This window comes from Lichenostomus cassidix, chromosome 1Aa (assembly GCF_008360975.1).
Source record: "Lichenostomus cassidix isolate B80296 chromosome 1Aa, HeHo_3.0, whole genome shotgun sequence".
Taxonomy (NCBI): domain Eukaryota; kingdom Metazoa; phylum Chordata; class Aves; order Passeriformes; family Meliphagidae; genus Lichenostomus; species Lichenostomus cassidix.
In genome coordinates this window covers 43,363,181-43,386,603 of record NC_139480.1, presented here as the reverse complement: position 1 = coordinate 43,386,603, position 23,423 = coordinate 43,363,181, and the positions used below count along the sequence as shown (strand labels likewise).

The 23,423-nt window shown below is 36.4% G+C and overlaps 1 protein-coding gene across 16 annotated transcripts in view; it reads left to right on the top strand.

The window, feature by feature from the left end:
• NR2C1 (nuclear receptor subfamily 2 group C member 1) overlaps window positions 1-23,423 on the top strand; it is a 45,895-nt gene that overhangs the window by 10,817 nt on the left and 11,655 nt on the right. For 7 of the 16 annotated variants that reach the window (XM_085046721.1, XM_085046716.1, XM_085046723.1 and 4 more), the window contains 8 exons: window positions 2,544-2,619; window positions 7,168-7,275; window positions 11,996-12,226; window positions 15,675-15,756; window positions 17,650-17,829; window positions 19,762-19,909; window positions 20,004-20,094; window positions 21,371-21,555. In XM_085046721.1, coding sequence (XP_084902847.1) covers window positions 2,566-2,619; window positions 7,168-7,275; window positions 11,996-12,226; window positions 15,675-15,756; window positions 17,650-17,829; window positions 19,762-19,909; window positions 20,004-20,094; window positions 21,371-21,555 — 1,079 coding nt within the window. In that variant the 5' untranslated portion in view covers window positions 2,544-2,565. The remainder of the gene's footprint in view (window positions 1-2,543; window positions 2,620-7,167; window positions 7,276-11,995; window positions 12,227-15,674; window positions 15,757-17,649; window positions 17,830-19,761; window positions 19,910-20,003; window positions 20,095-21,370; window positions 21,556-23,423) is intronic. The other 9 variants (XM_085046724.1, XM_085046733.1, XM_085046726.1 and 6 more) reach the window with 3 other exon arrangements.

Sequence of the window (23,423 nt, the reverse complement as noted above, 5' to 3'; positions counted from 1 at the left end):
CTTATAACAACATGTTCTCCCCTTTGACTGTGATAGAATGAATGAGACTAAAAAGGAAATCAGTTCAGTATGTTTACTTAGATGATGTTTGGTGCATTTCTGCCAGCTGAGTTCTCTGTTCTTTTAGTGAGTTGAATTTTCCCACTGTGTGGTCAAAATCACCCCAGCTTGGTCAGGGTGATCAGGACTTCCTTCCTGGGGGTAAGCTGTAAATTCTGTTCAATCTGCTTTTGGAACTGTTCCCTGTCTCTGCAAGTAAGAAAGAAGTTTCTGCCAGTTCAGCTGCTTGAACTGACATCTCAAGGCATTATGTGTATGCCAGAGCATGAAGAGATGAGATTATATACGAAAAATGGGAAAGGGGATAGGAACACCTATTTCAGCTCTCCATTTCAATAACTGAGCATGCAACATGCTGTCTGAAAGTTTATAATTGAAATATTGAAGGTGATTTTTTTCATTGTTATACATGCTCTTCAGGGCAAACTTGCATGGTTTATTGGAGGTGATTTAAAATAAGGTATTTTAGTACAAAGTACTGTTGTTACAAATACTGATTTTGTCAATGCCCTTCTGTTTAGGGATCACCAAATTAAATAAAGCAACCAACACACAAAAGAACCTACTTCTGAATGTTTATGCAAATTGAAAGTGCAAGTGTAAAAATAAAACATCTAAAAAAAATGTAAAAAAACCCCATTTACATTAATATGTAAATCTTGTCAATAATAGTGAGTGCATTCCCTTTCCATTGTGTGTATGCCTCATGTGCTCAAGCTCAAATATTTGTCTAGCTTTGACAGCTGGTTCTGCATCCATAGGTTGAATCTCCTTGTGCTCGTTCTAGACAGCAGGAAGAGGTAGGACAGGTTCAACCTTTTCTCCAGGTTCCTCTTCATCATAAGAATTCAGTCTTGTGTGTGTACTTGAAGTCCTATATTCATGCAAGTGCAATTCAAATTAATCTCTTTTAGATAAGTTTCAAAAATTCACTTCTAATGATTTGTGCCTCTTTGAGAGCTATTTTCCCTATGATTGGTGGATCATAGTTGAATACATATGTATTCCTGCACTGCTTTACTCCAAGATAAAACATGTCAGTTTAAGTCACTTTCCATTTTCAAGCTGTTGTTTTACTAATATATCTTGGCTGTGAGGGCAGTCACTTCTGATTTAGGAGAACTAACTAGCAGGTTCATATTAATTCCTCAAAGCCATTTTTTGTCACTTTGTAATGAAGTAGCACTCATTTCTGGCACTGTGTATATAAACAGTGGAATATTTTGTTGCTACTATTTTATTTAAAAGAAGAAAATATTGATAAGACAAATTACCTGCCTTGAAAATTCTAAGTGCTTTGAATAGTGATTGTGCTGCAGCTCACTGGATGCAGAAGTGAGCTAATAGTGCTCCTGCAAGGATGTTGATACTAGATCTTCCTAGGAGATAACACTTCTCAGCAGAAGCTTCGGTATCGCATCTCTATATGCATACCTGTCATCTTTTGTCCTAATTTAACTAATAATGCAGCATGCTAGTGGGTGATTAAGAATTGTATACAGTGCCCAGATATTTCTGTAGTTCCCCTTTCACACGTTGATTAGGCTTTAGTGTACCATTGGGCATGCCTCCAAGGCCTGTAGTTCTTGCTTTAGTCCAAAGAGATTTCTCTTTCCAATTTTAAGAGCAGAATTAGCTTAAAAATTAGTTAAATTTTTTATTTGCATGGCTCATTGGAGAGGTTTAGTGATTAACTGGGGAGGTAGTTCCTAGGAGTTCTAGAAAAGTTAAAGAATGAAAACCAGTGTTAGAGTAAGAAGTAGGTATTGCAGGTTTTTAATACAGCTGTTGTCAGTAAAGTTGTTCATATGGTACTTCATAATTTGTGTATGTTCCTTTCAAGTACTGCCTAGTGTATATTTCTATATCAATATCCAAATAAACAAGGCATACATCTGAATCCTTTATACTGCACTGATGTAGTAATATGTGTTATACCCCACAGAATTCTTCCTTATGAAGATTTGGGCTTGTAGCTACAGTATTGATAATGAAACAGCATCTTTTTTTTTAACGCTTATTTTCTATGTCCCAAGTACTGCATCCTGTTTGAAGGACAAAATTGTCCTTCAAGCACTCTTGTTAGTAATTAAAGATCTGTATGAGTTCAGAAGAAGTTCGATTTTCTGCTCTTGATTTGCATTAACAAAACTATGTTCCAGGTTTTTAAGATGTTAAATAATGTCCCTGCTGAAGTTATGGCCAGTAAAAGACCTCTGTTCTCACAGGAATTTTACTATATTGTTGCTCATTGGAAAAGCAGAAGAGGAAAAATAGGAAGTCTCTGTGAGTTATTTGAATAAAACAATACAAAGCTTTCAAGTAGCAAGTTTATTACTTATAGAGTATAATCAAACTTTAAATTCTGTGGGGATATCATCTCCATAAAACTGTGAACGCACTTATGTGAACTATATTTTCCCCAAGATATTTTTACTTTTGAGACTATAGATGTTAAGCATCTTCTTTCCTTTCTTTGACAGGAAATTCTGGTGATTAAAGATCATGGCAACCATAGAGGAGCTGGCCCATCAAATTTTTGAACAGCAAATGGGAGAGGTACATAAATTTTGAGTCCTATTTAAGAGAAATTGAATAATAAAATGACTGATATTTAAGAACCAAAATCACAAGAGAAAATTTTTAGTACAGACAATGCTTTTGAACACTTTGCCCCAGTAGGCAGAAAACGTACTCTGTCCATTTTAAATTTATGCTGCAAAGCCTTCTTTGCCGAAGTTCACCCCACAGAAATGAAGAAAAATATAGTAGTGTTTCCAGTAAGTCACTAGCTGTTCAGCTTGCTGTTTGGGCCTGTAGTGGTTTTCAGAGAGCCATCTGATTGTGTAGTTGCTTCACTCACTTTTGGTTACAAAAGTCAGGACATAGCATTTACTTTCCAACTATGCAATTGCTTCATTTGTCATTTTTGTTTTCACTAGTAAGGTTTTGCCATGCTCTTCACTGTAAGATATATAGGTTTGGTATGTGTCAAAAGAAAGATTGAAGTCTTGTTTCTGCATATTTCTGGTGCAGAAACTAGAGGTCTCTGGTTCTCATTCTCTATGACGTCTGTGCAGAATCTGTGTACTGCAGCCAGAGAACTGCCAGAGATGCACAGATAGTTTGGGAGTGTGGATACAGTTATCTAGGAAGTTTCAGCATAGCACATACTATTTTAAAATTAGCACCACTTCAAATTAAATAGAGGCAGTAATATATTTATCCTAAATAAATGATATTTTTTAGCTTGAAATATCCACTCCTGGATTCTTGTCTAGACATAGACTTACTTCTCAAGTAATTTTATTTCCTCTCAACCTTGATTTCAGATGGAAAGGTTGGAGTGGTGGATGGGATGGTTAATTCTACTCTATTCTGAATAAATTCTCACAGGTTTTATTATTGTAGCATCTGAGTGTTGCTAAGACTATCTCAACAGGACATAAATGATTTATGGGATGTGTGATATTTTCTTTTTATTCCATGTCATCTTTATTAGGTGAGAATGCATGTTTAAGACACTTTGGTTTTGGGACTATAATTCTTTCTGGAGTCTAAATAGGGCTGTGTTTCCTGTTCAAATTTGCTTCTTTTTGACAGTACAAGGCTAATAGTCAAAGCCAGCTGAAGTGTACGTTCCACTCAGAGGAGGGTGTGATGATGGTCACACTGTGGGGGTTGTTTCTCAATTTCATAATGTGATTCCAGGAGACACTGAGCTGACTTAATATTTCAGTATCATGGGAGAGAGAGGATCCTTTTTCTGTTTCTTACCTTACTAATTTCCCCACCAACAGCAAGCTAATAACCCAGCCAAAACAAGTGGAAGGTTTTCTGCTGGCTTAGTGTTGAGTAGGGTCTGAGAAGGCTTCAATCAGTACCAGAGCCAGCACAAAGGAGGTGGCTGGTAGCCAAGAAAAGGCAGGGGAGAAAACTGAGTGAAGGTGCAGTGCTGCAGAGAGCTGTTGGCTGTTCTTGTTCATGGTGAAATCACAGCTCTGCAGTTTTCATGGCTGCTGTTTTGTCAGCAGTGTAGATTAGGGTTTGTCCTTTAGCAAGGTTTTCCTGTGTCTCAGACGGTCACACTGTATTTGGCAACAGTGCTGCTTAAGCATTCCCCAGTCCTCACTTAGCCACTTATTTCACGCTATGCTAGTCTTGCTCATGGAGGCTCTGTGTGTCACCATGTGGTGGACAAAACTAGAAAAAGAATGAATTACAGGGTAGTGGAGGAAGGTCATCTCCCTCTTGGTTGTGATCAGTGTCCTTATTTCATACAAGGTGCAGCCTAACCAGGCATGTGGTTGGAAGGACTGAAAAGCATCACTGAGGGCAGCACAAGCTGGGGCTCCTTAAGCCAAAATTCCTGTCAAAGGTGCATCCCATGCATGAATGTGCTGCCTGAAAATTGGAGTCAGCAAGGAAAGCAGTCTCACAGGGCCCTTCGTGTAGTAACTTAGGTTCCTACCTACCTGCAGGCCGTAATTGCTCGGTGGCATTCCTAATCCCTGTAAGCACTGAAAAGTCATAGTTTAAGAGCTAGAGAACTTCAGTAGTGTTTTTGCTAGCATTTATAATTCTCTTGAATGTTGAAGTAGTTTTAATTGAATTTACAAGAAAAATTTACATGAGTAGAACCTGAAAGGAAAAGCTGTTCCCATCTTGAGGAGAATGGAAAATGTTTCTGTGTCTCATTGAAATAATGATCAGAAGTGTTTTGTGACATAGGTTTTGATTTCTTTATAATATTAATTGTTGTTCCTGAAGCATTTTAAATCACAAAATTATCACAAACAATTTTACAATGATGTTCACCAAAGTGTTTTTGTTAATTTAGGACTTTTTGCATAAAAGCAAAACATTAAAGCAAAATGCAACCCTGTCTATGTGGGGCATTATGCAGGGATTATAGTTTCTCAGATTCTGCCAAGTCATCTCTTGTTCAGTGCGAGATAATTCCTATTTCTACGTCAAGATCACATTTCTTGATTCATGTAGGGAAGCTACCTGCCAAGAGTCTGCAGCATTCTTCTTTCTTTAATCTGTGGCTGGGTACGCTGAGTGTATGGTGGTTCCTTTCCACAGTCCTGCCAGTTTACTGTAACAGAGGAAAGCTACATATTTGTTGAAAGAGTCTGTCACACACATACAAAACAGAATTTTTAACCAAATTTGCCAGTACTCTTATCAGTATTCTTTTAACTGCAATAAAAAACTTGTATTCTGCATGGAAGTAAAACTGTCAAGCTGACGTTTTGTGGGGTTAAAGAGCAGTTTTACCTTACACAATATGTAGATCATGACATTTTAAGGGAGCAAATATAAAACAATTCTGTAATATGTAGCTTATTTTGTGAAGCAAAGATAAATGTATGTAAAACTTTAATCACTTCTGAATCACCATGTGTACCTGTCATTTTGAATGGCTGATGCATAATCTTAGTGCTTGAAAGTACCTCTCTTGAAAATGCTGTATAATGACGAGTTTTTTGTCCTTTACTTAAGCAAAGAAGTGGATGAAATGTTTAAAAGTACTTGTACTCAGAAAAATAGGGTATTTTCAGAAAGCAGCATCCCGAAATGGCTTGGGCAGTAGTTTGACAAGCATTTCTTTTGATGGTGCTGGCAGCTTAAGCAATCTCCCCAGCAGCTTAACCTCACTCATTTACTCTGCTGCGTCTGTTTCTGAGCATTGTGGAGATCTGGGCTGAAGGTTTGATCTGTGCTAAGAATAGCCTTTGTCTGTCTATTTGCTGGGCTGCTTTTCAACCTGCATCGGTGTCCTATTCCACATCATGGAATGACTAACCAGCCAGTTTTACCTGCCCAGCTGAAGGGAGGGGAGCAAGCAGGTTATGAGACTGCTGCCAAAAGTAACAACTTTTTGGACAAAATTGCAAAATCAACGTCGTCTGATGGGAGCTTGTATTTCTGCTCTAAGGGGAAGTATTACCTACCACCCTGTCCCCCTCTCATATTGACCTCCAGCTGCATGTTCTGGCCTGCTTTCATCTGCTGGTACTAGCATTTAGATGATGGTATGGTTGCAGGAAGCTGATCCAGGAGGAACAAAATGCCCTCACAACCTGTTATGAAACAGTACCTTTACTGCAACATACATCTATGTTCTCTATATTAATTGGGAGTGGCAGAGGGGGAATCAGGTGCAGAGGAGTATTTGTATAATGGTCTAAATACTGGGAATTATTATTAATACAGATTTGCAGGATGTTGTAGGCGTTTTGTGAACTGCAAAAAGGTTTTGGAGTTACTTCGGAATTTAAGACAAAAATTTCAGTTTGAAAGTGTCTGTAAACTCTGTGAAGATGAATTCTCTTTGTACTGCAAAAAGTCTTGCCTTTCTGATCAAACCTCTACAAATGGCAGCTGTCCTTAATTTTTATTGAGGGCAGTGTAATGAATAATACCTTCCCCCATGTGCCGTTGGCTGTAGGATATGAAGAATTTTTAAAATATTAATAATTGTTAAAACACTGCTGCAAATTGTCTAAGAGCATTCACACAGAGATTTTAGTATAAGATACACTTCTTGCCAACTTCATGCCATTTCTTAATTTTCTCTGCCTTTGCTAATAGTTCCCCAGTATAAAATTCCTCAACAGAAAAACAGAACTGAAATGGCCAGTTGCTGTGTTTCTGTACAGAAAAACTTCTGTCACTTCAAGTGAGCCATTTAGAGCAAATACTAGAATACATTTAGTGCAAACATAGCACAGCTATGAGGATAGGTGTTGTGTCTCATGAATATCAGCAATAGTAAATACTCAATTGGATTGACTTACATGGACTTGTTAACAATTAATTGTTTACTTAGAGTGTTTGTAAATTTCACATTGGAAGGTATTTCAGAATGGGTTTAAAGCCTAATTTTCTCATTAGAAAAATTAAGCTTTTTACAAGCTAGATTACAAGCAAGATTACAAGCAGATTACAAGCATCTGCATTCTTTATAGAATGTCAGACTTAGCCTTGTTCAGAGAAATCAGAAGTTGACAAAACTTTAAGGTTTACTCCTTTAAGGTAGCGGATCCATTAAAATAGTATATCCATTGTCAGTCCATTACATTTGTTTCTTCTTTCTAGGTTCCACATTCCCAGGAAGCTGTTACACAAACACTAATGGATGGGACACCACAGCGAATACAGATTGTCCCTGCAGATTCAGGCCTCTCCCTATCACAGCGTATACAGGTATGCTTCATCTGGTGCATTTTGAAAGCAGAGATTAACTACTTCCTTCTGCCAGTTTTCACATGCAGTTCTTTTTTATTTGCATCATGTTACTTCCTTTAATGTAAAATGCAGCCCTGGATGGCAGAGAGCCTTTCTATATAAACAGGAATAAAACATCATTCAAATATTCCCTTTCTTTTCTCTTTTTTTTTGCTTCATAAGAATTTTAACATTACAAAATACTTAAATCACTGAAAAGAAAAGTATTTTTTGCAACACTGTAATGAAACTATTCCTTGAAAGCTGAATATTTTGTAGATTTGGTAGTTCAACTAAGTTAGAGGTTTTCTACATTTTGGAGCAGAGGGGTGAATGAAATACTGCATTGTATATTTGCAGTCATGAAAATGTGCAGGGAAATTTAATGTCTGAGAAGGATACTGGGTTTTGGTTGTCCCAAGCCATGTTATATGTGTTGGTATTATAATCCATAGCCTGGCCAGATAACAATCATAAATTGAAATTAGGGTATGAAATTTTTGGCAATGTAGGTACTTTAATCAACACAGAAATGTGTATGTGGAGACTAGGAAGATTTGGGGAATGAAATTTTATATTTTATGCCTTAAAACTCAGTGCAAGTCCTTGGAAACATTTTATTTTTAATTTTCATCCTAGAGACAAATATCAACTGCAGAATAACTGTAAAAAATATTCTCAGATATATGTTGTTCATACAAACCCACACATTTAAGTCAGCCAGCTGCTAGTATAATCTTGGCTGGTTTTGCTTTTGCCAGCTTCACTCTAAAACATTGTCCTCTGTTTTTTTCCTGTTTTGGTGCATTATGTTCAAGCTTTCAACCTTCCAAGGCTCTTCAAAACCACCCCACATACATGATGGGGTTTTTTTAGGTTTATTACTTCCAGCTGTGCTCTAGTCGTGGTGTCAGTTTTACGTATCCAGTAGGTCTTCATTCTTTCAGCTACCTCCACTCCTTTTCTGCACTTTGTGTACAGCTGTACCTATTATTAACTAATTTGTGTTCATCAATTAACCACCATCTCTTTACCTTTGATTTTCATCATCAATACCTGTATGCTGTAATATCTGTTTAGTGTGAAGCCATTGGATATAAATTCAGCATCATGAGACAACGACGAAGAAGCCCATGAGCCTTTACTCTTTAACAGTGCTCTTGGTTCCCAGCCACTGGCAGACTTCTAACACTTCTGTGACAGCTTTTTTGTGGGGGTGACCTGCTGTTGGTCAGGCACTGTACTTACTGCAAATACAATGAATGTAAAATAGTTGTATTTCTGAGGACAGGGACTTTTATGTAGTTTTTCATGTCTTCTGTAGCTGGAAGATCACGTGTTTCTAACCCAGCTACTTTGTCCCTTGTCTTTTTGCATCATGCTCATTCATTCTGTCTTCAAAATGGATGGTAAGCACTTTGGTTGTTGTCTCTTGATTTGTGTGGAACAAACCTCAGTCAAAAGGCATCCTTCCTGCAAGAGACATCTACAGACGTCACCAATATCAAACTTCGTAATGAAAACTTTGCTCACAGAAGAATTTATGCGAAGAGCAAAGTAGTTTGTAGGAATAAATGTATCTCAGTGAAATATCCACAATAAATGTTGGATTGATTAATTTTGAATATATATTTTCAATCAATGTTTTTTCCTTTATTATTATTAAATGCACCTAATTATCTGGAATGTTAAAATAGAAAATCCCCAGTAAAAGGTTCTTTAAAAGATGTTTCATTAGTCACTCTTTTTAGGGAATGCTGGCATTTCTTCTGGAAGAAAAGATGAATGTCACATTTGTTCAACAGGCATTTCTGCACAAAATTGGCAGTTATAAACAGGTGTATTAGTTGTCTGTGTTTAGACAGTTTCTTTTTCTAAAGTAGGAACACACAGTTATTGAGGTGTTTAATTTATTGAAATGATGTTCAAATGGAAGTCAAAGCTTGTTAACAGACAAGGTTTAAAAGTAATAAAGGAAGATAGTATCTTCCATTATCATCAGGGTGCTTAAATGAAAAACATGAGGGCAGTGTATTTTTTATGCAGTCAATGCTGAATTGATATATTCCTGTTTTATTACATTATCACTTTAGCAATACTGAGTTTCAGGTTATTAAGAAAGATAATTTGTTGTCACTGAGTCCTGATGGATTCTCTTCCAAAGTTAAGTGGTTTTCTTCTTCCCTCTGATTATTTTTTCTCTTATCTCGACATACAGGTATTGCAAGTGGTTGTACTATAGTGAACTGCTCCACTTTTCAGTGTCCCCATTGCGATTTAGGTAGAGTTTTTGCAGGCATATGGCTGTAAGAGGTCAGCTGCAAATAGCACGTGTTTAATTGTTTAAACTGCTTTCTCTTATGCCTCTGTCAGTTGTCAAATGCTGCAGAAACCACTGATGCAATAGCTTTGTGTGGATGTTAACAGTATACCTACTAAATCATGTAGTGAAAACTATCTGGGCATCTTTCTAGAATTGCAGAGCTGGGACTCTATTTGTTAACCAGAAGGTGAAGTGAATTGTGTGAAGTAGCAGTGGTTCTTCTGCCTACTGTCCTGCCCTATTTATCTACAAGTACATATATTTTTTTTAAATTACACAGACTACAAGAGGAAAGAAGATAAATTGGTATATGTGTCTCAGAAATAATTACAGCTGTAGTTCAAGTTTATGTCTTCATTGTTTGGGACATGCTGGTTTTTGAGTATAATTTGTATAAACCTAACTAGATGAAGTTTACCTTTTTTGAGGTACACACAATTGCACTTTTAAGATTTGATAGGGAGACAGATTTTAGGCAAAAGTGTCTTTCAAAGAGCAGGTCTGGAAATTCAGAAAACCAGCACAGTGTTCTGTTTGGCTTTTGTACATGTATGCATCCTGTTGAGGATAACCTACACTGGATTTCTCCTGATCCAAATAAAATAGATGTGTTTGGAAAGAAGGGGAATGGAGTATCAGCTACTTTGAAAATAACCAAAAATTACATTGGAGAAATAGATTGTAAATTAAGGAAAATGGAACAAGGAAAATGATATTAAAGAAAGAAGGAAATGAAAAGGGCAAGGGAGTTTGCCTTTTAAAGGCTATAGAACCAACATAAAGAAATTAAAGGGAGAAATAAGGGACTGTATTGCTGTAGCCATTAGGGGTCCCAGACTTGTGGGTATAAGAAAAACTGAACAGAAAATTAATCATGTTGATAATTGTTGTCATGTTTTTGCATTTTCTTGTCACTCTGCATCCCAAATCCTATGATAATATTTGTTCTTTAGCATTTAGAATTTTACCATTTTACCTGCACTGTTCTATTGGATAAGCATTTAATCATATTTTCCAGAGAAAAAAGTTGAAATTTGATCAATTAAAATGTTAAGAGCACAAGGCCACCTGAAGGAAACTCATTCATTTTGTGTATTTTGAAACTCATGATCTATGAATATGTGAAAGTGGCAATATTGCTTTATAACTGCTGAAATTGGATACTGATCACTGCTTATCCTTTTAAAATGTGAACTATAGCCAGGTGTTGAGCATTTGGAGAAAGTAATAAGCCTGTTGTGAAGGTGCAATAGCAAAGTTGATAGAAAACTTGTGAAATTATGCCTTGTTCAGTTTCTTTGTGCCATGGTTCTCTACCTAGGAAATATAATTAATATTCCAATTACTATGGAACTAGCTATGGTAAGTGTTAGACAATGAAATAAATGTCATCTATAACTAAAATAGAATTCATATCTGTAATATGAATGTTGGGGATATATAGATAAACATAAAAATTTGGCTAAAGTTTAAAAAACAAGTTGATAGGAGCTGCTTTATTGATCTGGAATTCAAAATAGTTTGCAGGAAACAGTCTTTGTAGGATAATTCTCCTTAGTCTCCAGAATAAACTAGGCAGTTTTCCTTATAGACATTTTGATGGAGAAATGAAGTGACTAAAAATGAGATTTATAATGCTATATATATAGAATCTTGATTGTTTTCCCAGAGGATTATAATATTTTTACAAAGTTGGCAGAAAATGAAGGATTATTTAATAAAATTCTGCTGTATTTGTGCTTGAAAATAGGGATAATATGGAAAAAAACAGCCTGTAGGTGTGTTCTTGATTATAAAACAAAAATCAGTTTTTCCTTAAAAAAAGAAAAGAAAAAAAGGCAGGGAAAGGGATTCTGTTTCGTATATTTTATTTTAAAATGTGTATATAAAAAAGGGTCCCCACAAAATGAAGTCTGAAGTGTATATGCAGGTGCAACAATATAATTGCTTTTCCTGCTGTTTGATGCTTATTTTTTTCACTTGGACATCTACATTTGTGGTTTTAAGAAGTTTTTTGTTGAGTAACCAAATCTTGGAGGTGCTGCGAGCACTTCATGTAGTGTGCAGTGAATTCAAGAGCTTGAGTTCTGGATGCTAGAATTGTCAAGAGTTTCAGTAGTGTAAAAGCATGTGCCAGTTGTAAAAATTGAGTGGGAACTCAGGTTTTGACTTCAAACACCTTTGACTGCAATGTGTTTCAAATACAGTGAAAATCCAAGTTTTCACCTGAGTTTAATTCTCTCTTGTGTGATGGAGGGGAAGATGATTCTGCTTCTCAGATGTGAAAGGCAAAATTCCCATTTTCTTCAAGTGCCCAGATTGGGTCCAAAAGTTAACTTAAACTACCGTAACAATTTGAGATAAATGTATTATTAGATTGTCACAGATCAGCAGACGGGCCAGAAGATTCAGATTGTTACAGCACTTGATCAGAGCTCAGCAGGCAAGCAGTTCATCTTAACAAATCATGATGGCTCTACCCCAAGCAAGGTGATCCTTGCCAGACAAGATTCCACTCCAGGAAAAGTTATCCTAGCAACTCCAGATGCCACAGGTGTCAACCAACTGTTTTTTGCATCCCCTGATATATCTGCACAACACATCCAGGTAGATAATCCACTTTATTTCATAATTTTCATTCAAATGGGATAAGAAAAGATGTTTTATTTCCAAATAAGTCTGTCTGGGTTCTCCTTTTTGATCTTTTTTTGAGGTATAATTTTCCTTGCACTACAACTCATTGTGGGTACTTAGAAATTATGAAAAAACCTTTTTTAGTAAATATATTGCTTTTAAAATTTATACACTGGCTCATGACATTAGAAAAAATATAGTTATTATTATTGTCATTTTGAGATCCTGCCATACCAACAGTCCTTTATTTCTGCTCATTGACTCTGCATCTGTTTTCATGTATTGTTGAAAAACATACTCTTTTCTCCATTGTCCTTACCACTTAACGTTTCCCTCTGTTCATTTTCTTTTTTGTACACTGTTGCAATTGCTGTTCAGCTGAATTGTAGTCCACAGTAGTTGCTCAGACTATTTAGTAGGACAGGTAGTAGGAAATACATTACTCGATGGGGATGAGAAAACAACACTAATGATTTTGAGTTTATTAGTGTGATACTGTAACTAGCCAGGGTTGTAAGTCCCTAAACTGGTCCCCAGTGTGCCTTACTGCCATGCTCTTTATATGTGCCACTTCCTTAGTTGCCACTCTCCAACTTCCAAGCTTTCTGTCCCACATCCTCAGCCTGGCAAGGATGGGATGGCACTGATGTGAAGAATGTCAAAAACATGCAAGAAGACTTGAGACATGTGACCTCCTTCAGTAAGAAGTAGGAGGTTACTGCACTCCCGGTAAAGTGCAGTTACTGCATATAATTCACTTGCACACATTCATGCTGCTGTTAAAATACACCCCTGGTAGGCCAGACAACATTCAGATAGCTGCAGTCCATTTAGTGCTGTATCAAACACTTAAACATTATGACCATAAACAGCTGCTTAAGGAAAAATATCAAAAGATGGCCAAGTAAATAATGATCTTTCTGAGTATATCCTTTTACTTCCATTAACTGATGATACAGAGCAGCATCCTGATTCAGATACTGCAGTAAGACCATCACATCTGATAGCTGCTATTAAACAACCTTTTTTTGTTATTTATGTAAACCATATAAGCTTTAGTGTGTATAATATCCTCTAGTATTATATGGTGGGCAAAGAATACTTTAGGTGATTTGGTCATCTGAGAGAAATATTTAATTAGCTGTCTCTTGCACTATAAGGTACTATTAAGGATTTGTGTGGATGTTTTATAAATCACTACAATATCCTCTTTCAAGTAATCCCTTTTGAGCTGCAGACCCCTAAACTGTTGAGTTTGTGCTCTTTTGTGAGCCACTCCATTCTGATTCACTACCCACATGTTGTGTAAGCTTGAAAGAATCTCTGTATTATATAATACTTTTGTTTTTGAAACTCACAGTTCTTTGCAAATGGACATCCTAGGTCCTTGCTCCAAAGAATTTGATTACTGTGAATAGGGGACCAATAGCAAAAGCCAATCCTATTGAGAGGCATTGAAGCATGCTTAGTGTTATCATACACTTTGTATTTTAGGTAAGCCTCAACAAAAATATAAACCAGTGGGATATGAGTAATCCACATAAAAATTATTTTCAAAGACAACTTAAGAGATGAGAAGTGTGCCACACTGGTTTAAAAAGGCAAAATTCAGGAAAATAGGAAATCTGTTCAAAAAATTGGAAGCTGTATTTCTGATAGTATCATTTGGGCAAAATAAGTCAGTTTGAAAGGCAACAGCGTATTCTATCACTTTAGTTCAATTGTTCTGTTGTCTGCTGATATGTATGGATAGAAATTTCCTTTCTCCATTCAAAAATTCATGAACTACAGAGTACCATTCATTTGTTATTCACCTGCATCCTCGTTGGGATCTTTAATATTTTCTCCCTCAAATGATCTTTCCGTCTGCAATTTCACTGGTTTTCTTTTTCTGTAGCCTTCACTTGAAATGCCCATTTGTTTGTTCTACCAAAAACCTCTCTGTTACTGCATCTTATCTTTACATTGACTCATTTGGCAAGACCCTTTCTCCCATCATCTATTTTAACTTCAGTGGCTCTTCTTCATATTAATAATCAATTTTTATTCTTTGTGTTCAAGGTCAGTTAATGAGTTCTCTGGGTCTTTTTATCTCTGAGTCTCTGAGATTTTTATCTCCTCAAGGGCCAATTCTGTAGTCCTTCCTTATGTGGAACTTCCATTTCAGTGCAGCTTTAATTTATGGAAGGACTCAAAATTTGTTTATATACATTTTATATAATATAATGAAAATACATAATGTTAATACTGGAAATTTTGAAGGATCAAAAGGTTAATATTCTCTTAACTCATTAGTATTTTTCTTTAAATGTTGGTATTTTAAAAAGAAAACTTAAGAGATCAATCCGGAGACAGTAGTGTTAACAAGGTTAACTAGAAAGAAGTACGCTTGTTAAACTTTCCTACGTAGATCATCTACGTGGATCATCTACTATGATCCAAACTCTAAAAAGTGCAGTTTCTTAATTTTCTCTATAGAAGACAGAGTGCTTTCTGTTTCAGTTACTTCCCTTTTTATCAGAAGCCCTGTTCTTAATATGTGAAGCAAGATCAAGGAGTTTGGCTTCCCTTTAATACACAATACAGAAGTTTAAAACTCTTCAATTTTCTAAACTATAGTCTCTTTTTACAAGAAGAATATTTTTTTTCTGTGTCAAGATGTTGTTTGGTTGTTACTTGTGATTTCTGTGTTCCTTTTTTAAATTAACTTTTCCCGTGCTTTATTTGTGTTGCAGTGGGATAGTTTTCAAAGATGAAGTAGAAGGTTCTGGTCCCTGCCCTGTAGTACTGAGATTCTAAAGCTATGTGCTTAACAAAGCTTTACAGGCACCAGAGATAAATGAATGGAGACAAGACAAGAATACCTTAACAATGTCAAACTGTTACTGGAAGCAAAGCTATGTACCATTTGATAGTTAATGGTAGTGTTCAGAGTACATTTGCTTTTGATCCATATTTATGTATATTATAAAAAAAGCAGTAATAAATCTCCGTGTAGATCTAGTAGCCTTTACAAGGGATTCTTTTTGTTCCATCTGTTTGATCCTTCAGTCTCTTTTGTACTATGGATGAGTCATTAGTATATAAACGTAAAATTGAACAAAAGGTAAGAGTATGCAGATGCCAAAAGTTTTTCAAAATATCAGTCCATTTTGCAGAAGTAATATTTAGATAAATGAAATCTTGAATTCTTCTTAGAAACAGTACAAGTAAAACTCTTGTTCCCTCCTGAAAGGGATCACAGTGGCCTAGCAGGTAGCTACTTTGTGTCTCTGAAGACTATTAGATATAATCAAGAAAACATGACGCTTTGTAGATTTAGTTCCCTGTTGTAGACCAAAACTACAAGCATGAGATATATTTTAATATTTCTAGATGGTAAGATAAAAAAAAAATTAAATTCTTTCACACTTTTTTTCAGATTTTAACAGACAACTCCCCCAATGAACAGGGCCTAAATAAAGTGTTTGATCTGTGTGTTGTATGTGGAGACAAAGCATCAGGTATTTATTTTCTTTCTTTTTTTTTAAGGTGGTGCAATTTTATAAAAGCAGTTTAAAATTCTTCTGAAGCTCTATAGTAGTTTGCATGCATACATGTATATAAATCTCTATACGTGCAGTGGAGAATTACATTAAATGGTACTCTAGTATTCATGAATAGGATTTACTGTTGTTTTACATAGAATCATAGAATATCCTGAGTTGGAAGGGACCCACAAGGATCACAGAAGTCTAACTCCTGGCCCTGCACAGGACATCCCCAAGAGTCACACCCTGTGCCTGAGAGCATTGTCCAAATGCTTCTTGAGCTCTGTCAGGCTGGTGCTGTGACCACTTCTTTGGGGAGCTGTTCCAGTGCCCAACATCCTCTGGGTGAAAAACCTTTTCCTAATATCTAAACTAAAATCCCCCTGACCAGCTTCATGCCATTTCCTCTTGTAAGGAACCTGCAGCCTTTCAGCAGGGAGCAAACTTCCTAGAAAATTAAATGAGTTAAAATTTGTTTTCAAAAAATTGACAAAGTTTAACATAAAAAATACAGTTGCTAGAGCTCTAAATACACGTGAGACTTCCATCTCAAATTTCTGCCAAACTTATGGCAAAGATCTGGTTGTTGTGTTCTACTTGTTAAAACTTGTCTGACTCACTGCCCAGTGAAGGGCTGGAGTCTCCCTTGAGGGGCTGCAGGTCCCAGAGGTGCTCCTCCTGTGCTGGCCTTGGACTACTGAGCAGTGGTAAGGAATGTGGGGACAGTGTCATGTTCCTCTGAGCAGCTGCAGGTTTTGGGGAGCCTCCTATGTGACAAGCAATGTCATGAAAACTGCTTTGCAGACACTTCTAAGCTGAAATCCAAGAAGTAGGTGCAGAAGCAGCCCTGGTACTTTGCAGAATGAATATTCATACTCCAGCTGCCACTAAAATGTTTCACACATTATTCTTTTAATATACATGATGCTTTTGAAATTTCACATTTTAGTAGTGGTAAAAAGGTTGTGATAAAGGAATCTAGAAAACCTGTCAGAATTTCTAGAAACTTCCAGAAAGAACCTACAAATATGTTTTCTCCTAAATTAGGTCTTGAGATTTATTTCTGTAATGTGCAGTAGGTATTTCAAGGATTCATAAATGAAAATTATTGTAACTGCCAGGTGTGCCTTCATTAATACTTTCTAGTAATGTTTATATTTTATGCAAAATCGGAGTAATTTACTTCTAAAAATAATTTTAAAACTTACTTTCTGTAGTAGGTTTTAGAGATTTTTATATTATACAGAAAAGTCACAGAACTGGTCTTAAAAAAAAAAGGCTGTATATATTCTAGATTATTCTTTCATTGACATTTTACTGCAAGAACTACGGATGTACCACTACGCTGTTAGGAAAGTGAAAGGTGAAAGTAAAGCTCTGAAGTGATTCCCTGCTGCTGTCAATTGCCATGTTTGCACTTTCCATGGTTCCATTAGATTTAATGCATACAATTCCAATAGCTGAACTTGTAATGAGCAATCACAGGGCTTGTCTGTAGGAAAAATTGCTAGAGAAATGTATACATTAAAGTATTTTTTTTTGCTGTGTTCTTGCTAACCTGTTTTCTTAGCCTTTTTTAACACTACTGTCAACAGATAAGGAAAGAATTTAATAAGCAACTTGCCTGCTTGTAAATCCTCTTTATGTGCTTTGAACTAGAAAAATGCTTTACTTGCTTTTTTATGTCATTTTATAGCCCCAATATGTTGTTTTTATGTTGTTTTATAGCCCCAATTTAAGATCTGCAACCCATGAGCAAAAAGAGTGCTCTGGGTAAAATTGCTAATACTTTATTTTTAATAAAGTCTAAAATAATAATAATACACTGTAAAACTAATGTCATGTTTTCTGTTATTTTGTAACTAGGGCGTCATTATGGAGCAGTAACTTGTGAGGGATGCAAAGGATTCTTTAAAAGGAGTATACGGAAGAATTTAGTTTATTCCTGTCGAGGAACAAAAGACTGTGTCATTAACAAACACCACCGGAATCGCTGTCAGTATTGTAGGCTGCAGAGATGCATTGCCTTTGGGATGAAACAAGATTGTAAGTCTGAATAAGAGAAAACTAATTTACCTGGCAGCTACTTTTTGCTACAAAGATATGCTTTGTATAAATACAAATTGTTATCTTGATTACATATTTTTAAATCATTGTGTCCTTTTTGTTTAAAGAATTTTACAAGTTTGGTGGATCAGAAATATGAAATACTTTCAAGCATACATATTGCTTTACAAACTTAGTAAGCACATTCCATGTGATGAAAGTGAATGAATTGTTATTCCTGCATGCCAAATATCAAGCATGTCTTCATTTTTTTTGTGCAGTTCAACTTTTTAATGTGTAAATTAAGCTACTGAATTTTTTGAATTCTACCTTCTTTTCACTTTTTCCACAACTGAGATTACTGGCAATTGCTGTTCACTTTTGGCAAAGCTCTGCAGACAGTATTCATGAGGCAGAGATCGATAGTGATCTGAAGTTCAATTCTTCCAGATTGCTGCAGATTCCAGGTTTCTTTTCAGCTTTCTGTACATTAGATATAGTGGTATTGCAATATCACAGCAGTATCAGAGTACTGAATACACAGAAAATCACACAATACAAATTCTTCAGACCTAATACTGTGATGCTGCTGCTGTATGTACAGTATTGGTCTTGTTCTCTGCTCTCTGTCATCCTGCTCTTATTTGCTGACCCTCTTGAACCTCTGTGGACATTTTCCTCCTTACAGCCCTGCTTCTGTCAGCAGAAATCAGTAACACAGAGGAAATTAATTCAGAAAGGGAGGAAAAGCTGGGGCAGTGAAAGTGGAACTTTTACCCTCTAGTTCAGCTGTCAGTAAGTAAGAAAAGGCCCCTCCACAGAAGACTTTTCAAGCAGAACAAAATCACTGGCATTAGGGATCAGAAGGCAGGAAAATTATCTTTGGGTTATGGGGGAATACTGAGTGAGGGAGAGGATTGTTTGGGGATAAGAAATCTCATTCCTCAATGGGGCAGGGAAAGGCAAAAGCTCATCTCTGTCTTGTACTGTAGCTCCCTCAGTGGGGATTATTTGTCCCTTAAGAAAGTCTTGGCCTTTTCTCAGCAAAGTCAGACTGCTAGCACACGTTTTCAGAGGAAGATAAAATACTTGCCTCTGTCTCCCACTGTTTCAAAGAGCTATTTGTGGGTTGCAGGCTGACTTCAATGGCATTGCCAATACTTGATATTATGACATTTGGGGTTTAAGATACTTATCAGTGTAAAAGTTTGAATGGAATCACAGTCTACTGCTATCTTGAAAAGTTTTTTATTTTTTCTCTTTAGGTACACATTTTTCACATTTTCCCCATAGGAGATAATACTGTATGTTTCATTTCAATGTTCAAAGCAAGGTGATATATCTGTAGGCTAAAGCCCAGATTCATTCCACCTTGTTTGACTGAACCATTCAAATTAAAAATTCACTTCTCTGAAGTCAGTGACTATGGGTCAGGGTGTCACCCAGATCGATCTTAAATGGTCTGAACTGAACTTTGTGAATGTGCCTGTCCCTCTGTATTGTCTAAGGTCCTAACTTGAGAAGCTTCTTTAGGTGCATGAAGTTATGTGGGTTCAGCACAGACCCACAATCCATGGAAAAAGGTACCATGAGTCCTTTACACAAAGGAAGTGAGAGTGTGGGATACTGAAACAGAGAATGAGAAGCTTTAAGCTTCCTCTTTGATTCAGATTAAAAATGCAGGGGTGTCTCCCTTAATTTTAACTTGAAAATGTTATGTATGTTTGGTCTCAGACTTTGGCTGCTACATCATTCCACTTAGAACTCATCAAATCAGTGTGCTGTTTTTTATCCAACTTGTTAGCTTGTTAGTTATGCGATAGATTTTTAGTTATTTTCAGAATTATTACTAAAATGAATATTAAATAAAAAGTATTATTTATTTGTCTGTAATTTGGGGTGTGATTTAATAGTTGGGTATTATTTCTGCAGCTGTACAGTGTGAGAGGAAACCTATTGAAGTGTCAAGAGAAAAATCTTCTAACTGTGCAGCTTCTACAGAAAAGATCTACATTCGGAAAGATCTTCGTAGTCCATTAGCTGCAACCCCAACTTTTGTAACAGACAATGAAACAGCAAGGTATGTAAATTGTACTCAGAAGTGGCTATCTCTGAAAAAGGAAAATTAGATGTTAAAATTAATCAAAATTAAAACTTGTGCTGTTTTCTGTCAGATCAACAGGTCTGCTGGAATCAGGGATGTTTGTTAACATTCATCCATCTGCAATAAAAAATGAGCCTACTGTGCTGATGACTCCAGATAAGGTATGTGATGATATGACTGATATAGTAAGTAGAACTAATTGCTGTAATTGTGTATGTAAGGAGAGAAGGGTGTTCTGTCTGGTTTAATTAATTTTTAAAACACTCCTTTACAACATTCACCAGTGTTACAAATGCCTTCTCTTTACAAGAATCCTTTTAGCCTCACACAGTAAAAATGCTACAAACACTACAAAGTAAATGCCCTGCCTTCACATTTTTAGAGAGCTTTAAGGGCTGTATTACTTTAATTTTTGTGTTGGGATAATCCTGACACTTGGGTCTTTCTTCTGTGTGAATAAAGGAAGGTGTTCACGAAACTTCTCATGGCATTATTACCGTGCGTTTTGTAAAAATGGTTGGATTTTTTTCTCCTGAATCACTACTTTTTTGCAAAGCTCATAAAAGGTATCTCATAAACAATCTTACTTCTTGAGCTGGTTTTCCTTTGTTTCCATTTTGTTGCACTTACTGATCCAGTAAAGCCATGGAGTAGCTTCCTTACATATGCACAGTAGGAACTGTTCGTGTTTTTCTAGCTGATATTAAATTACCTCATACTGTTTTCATGCCTTTTGCCTTGCTTGCTCTGTCTGCAAAGGACCCATCAGAAATTGTTTATTCCATTTCACTTTTCTGGCTCTGTGGAGTGTGACAACACAAGCTCAGTGACATGTTGCATGCTGGTGTTAGCAGCAGCATACTTGTCTGTAAAAATTACTTTTTTGATGGGACAGGGTGGGACACATCTTACTGCCTCTGTGAGTTGCTAGCCACTACTGAATCACTTTGCTCCCTTGCAGTAAAACAGAGATACAAACACCAAAAAGGCTGCAGCAGAATTCTTTTTCTGCTTGCTTATAAAGGTGACTTTTTATGCATTCCTTCTTCTCAGACATTCTCCTACCATATTACTACTGGCTCATTTACATAGGGAAGGAAGGTGCTAAAAATACAGTCTAGTGAAGTCTTATATTCCTGGTGACTGACTAGTGCGTAGGGAGGCTCAATTTTCTTTCTGTACTTGCTTACCATTGGTAATATTCTTTCTGGAAGAAATAGATAGCTATTACTTTTGCAAGTAAATGTCCAAGTATTTCGTATTTTAGATACAGGGCAGTGTCTAATTGCTGTATTATGATTACCTGTGCACTGAAAACAATTTTCTTACAGGTATATCTTTGCACATGCTCAATTCTTCATTTATGTGAGAGACTCTTCTCTTGTAGGTTAACTGCTGCCAATTAACTGAGAATTAAAAGCTGTTCTTTTCCCTTAGGTAGAAGCATGTCAAGGAGATTTAAGTACACTGGCAAATGTGGTGACTTCATTAGCAAATCTCAGTAAATGCAAAGACATGTCACAAAGCAGTACAGAGCTCTCCATGATTGAGAGTTTAAGTAATGGAGATGCATCATTATCTGAACCCAAGCAAGAAGAACAAGCTAGTAGTGATGTTACAAGGTAAGTCATGTTACACTTGAAAATACTGTCCTTTTCAAGAAAGTCTCTGTCAATTCAGACCATTAATTAAATCATCACAGTGTCGGAAATGTATTTGCATTAAAAGTAATAATAGTGTCAGCATAAGCTCATGTAGAAGATAAACCTCATAAGATTCTTCCAAGTGAAATCAAAAGGAAGTTCCAGTAGAGAAATAAATTCTTTTAGTTGTTTGTACTTGAAATTAATTTCAGTATAAATGTTAGAGCTGATTTTCTTACCTTTTGGTTGGCCATACTAAGGTATTTTAGGTCTTGTACTATAGCCTTAGTACTTTGCATCATCCTGCAAAACTTGTTCTTAAGAGATCTCATCTGTGTCATAGTCAAATGCCTGTAACTATTAGCCACCTTAAAAGCTTGGAAGGCATTTTCCTTTTACACCGGAGAAGTTACAGAATTCTCACTGTCAATATGAATACATTCACTGAATATCTTACAAACTTTTGTCTTGCACTGGTTTTAATTGAGCCATTGTGGTGAGCATATGTGTAAGATGTTCTGTGTAGTATGTACTCAGTTATTCCATCAATCACAATCATGTTCTTGGTTATCTCATGCAAGCTTCTGACTGCTGTCCCAGCAATACTCTTTTACACACCATCTACTTTTTATGTGCTGTTTTGAAAGTGTGTGTGGAGTAAATCCATTAAGGAAAAAAACGTGGTCACATATTGTGGCTGAAATACTGGATTTCGCCTGTGGTATCTTCTGCTTTGTATAATTGCAAGGAGATTACATTTTTTTTTCTGCTCCTCCTTTATATACTGCTTAGAAAGTCAATCTGACTTTTTAGAGAGGTTGGTTTTAGCCTTTGCTGTGTCCTCCTAGGTAAAGAATATAAGAATGTGCCATGTAAGTAGTGTTGTTGTATGTGCTGATAGACATCGTTCAATACTATGGCTGTTCAAAGAGATGTAGTAATCTTTCATTTGCTGCCACTTTCAGATGCTTATTTTTGCCAACTTCAGAGTTTCTGTTCAGTTTTAAAAGTCTGTCTATGTCAAGACATCAGGTTCTCTCAGCCAGAGAGCTTGAAAATGCTCTGATTTGGCATACTCTTTCCAAGTAGGTTACCTAATAGTTTTACAGGGGGAAGGTTCAAGCTCGACATTGCTGTAAAAGGGAAGTTGTTACTCAAGGAGAGACTAAAACTTTTCTCTAAATCATTGATTTCCTTGTCAGGCCCTGTGCCAGCATGGGCACAGATGTTTATTGAAGAAAAAGTTTAAGGGACTTCAGAGAGAACATTTTATCTATCTATGCTTTTCATGTATTTTATTATATTCATTGCTTGCAGCTACAGTAGTTACGATTTCACTTCTGCTCACATAAACTTAGAGTAAAACTCTTGCTGCAAGCACTCCACTGCTTTTATATTGTAATTTTATATGCCTTGTTCTCTAATGCTTCATGATGTTCTTTCTTTGTAATTTATCTGCAGTCCTATATATCTGTTAGTGACTGAGCCTGACAGAAAGAGAACCAAAATTGTTCATAGCAAAGGATATCAATACCATGTATTTTAATGTTGATTGTGCCTTGTTTTCTCACTTTGTGGGCCAGATTTTCATAGCTCCCAGGCAAGCTCTGTTCTAGAGTCTCTTTTCCTTGGTGTTTTACCTTGCAGTCATTGCTCATACTGAGGCTTCATGTAGAGAAAGGACTCACATTGCTGAGCCATGAGGAAGCGAAGCTGCTACTGACTTTTGCTGGCTTACTACTGGCAGTTTTTGAGATAGGAGGGAGAAGATTTCTTTGAAAGCAACATTGAAGAATGAGTTGGGAAGAAAGTGTCATGGGCAGACATGGTTAACAAGTGTACATGCC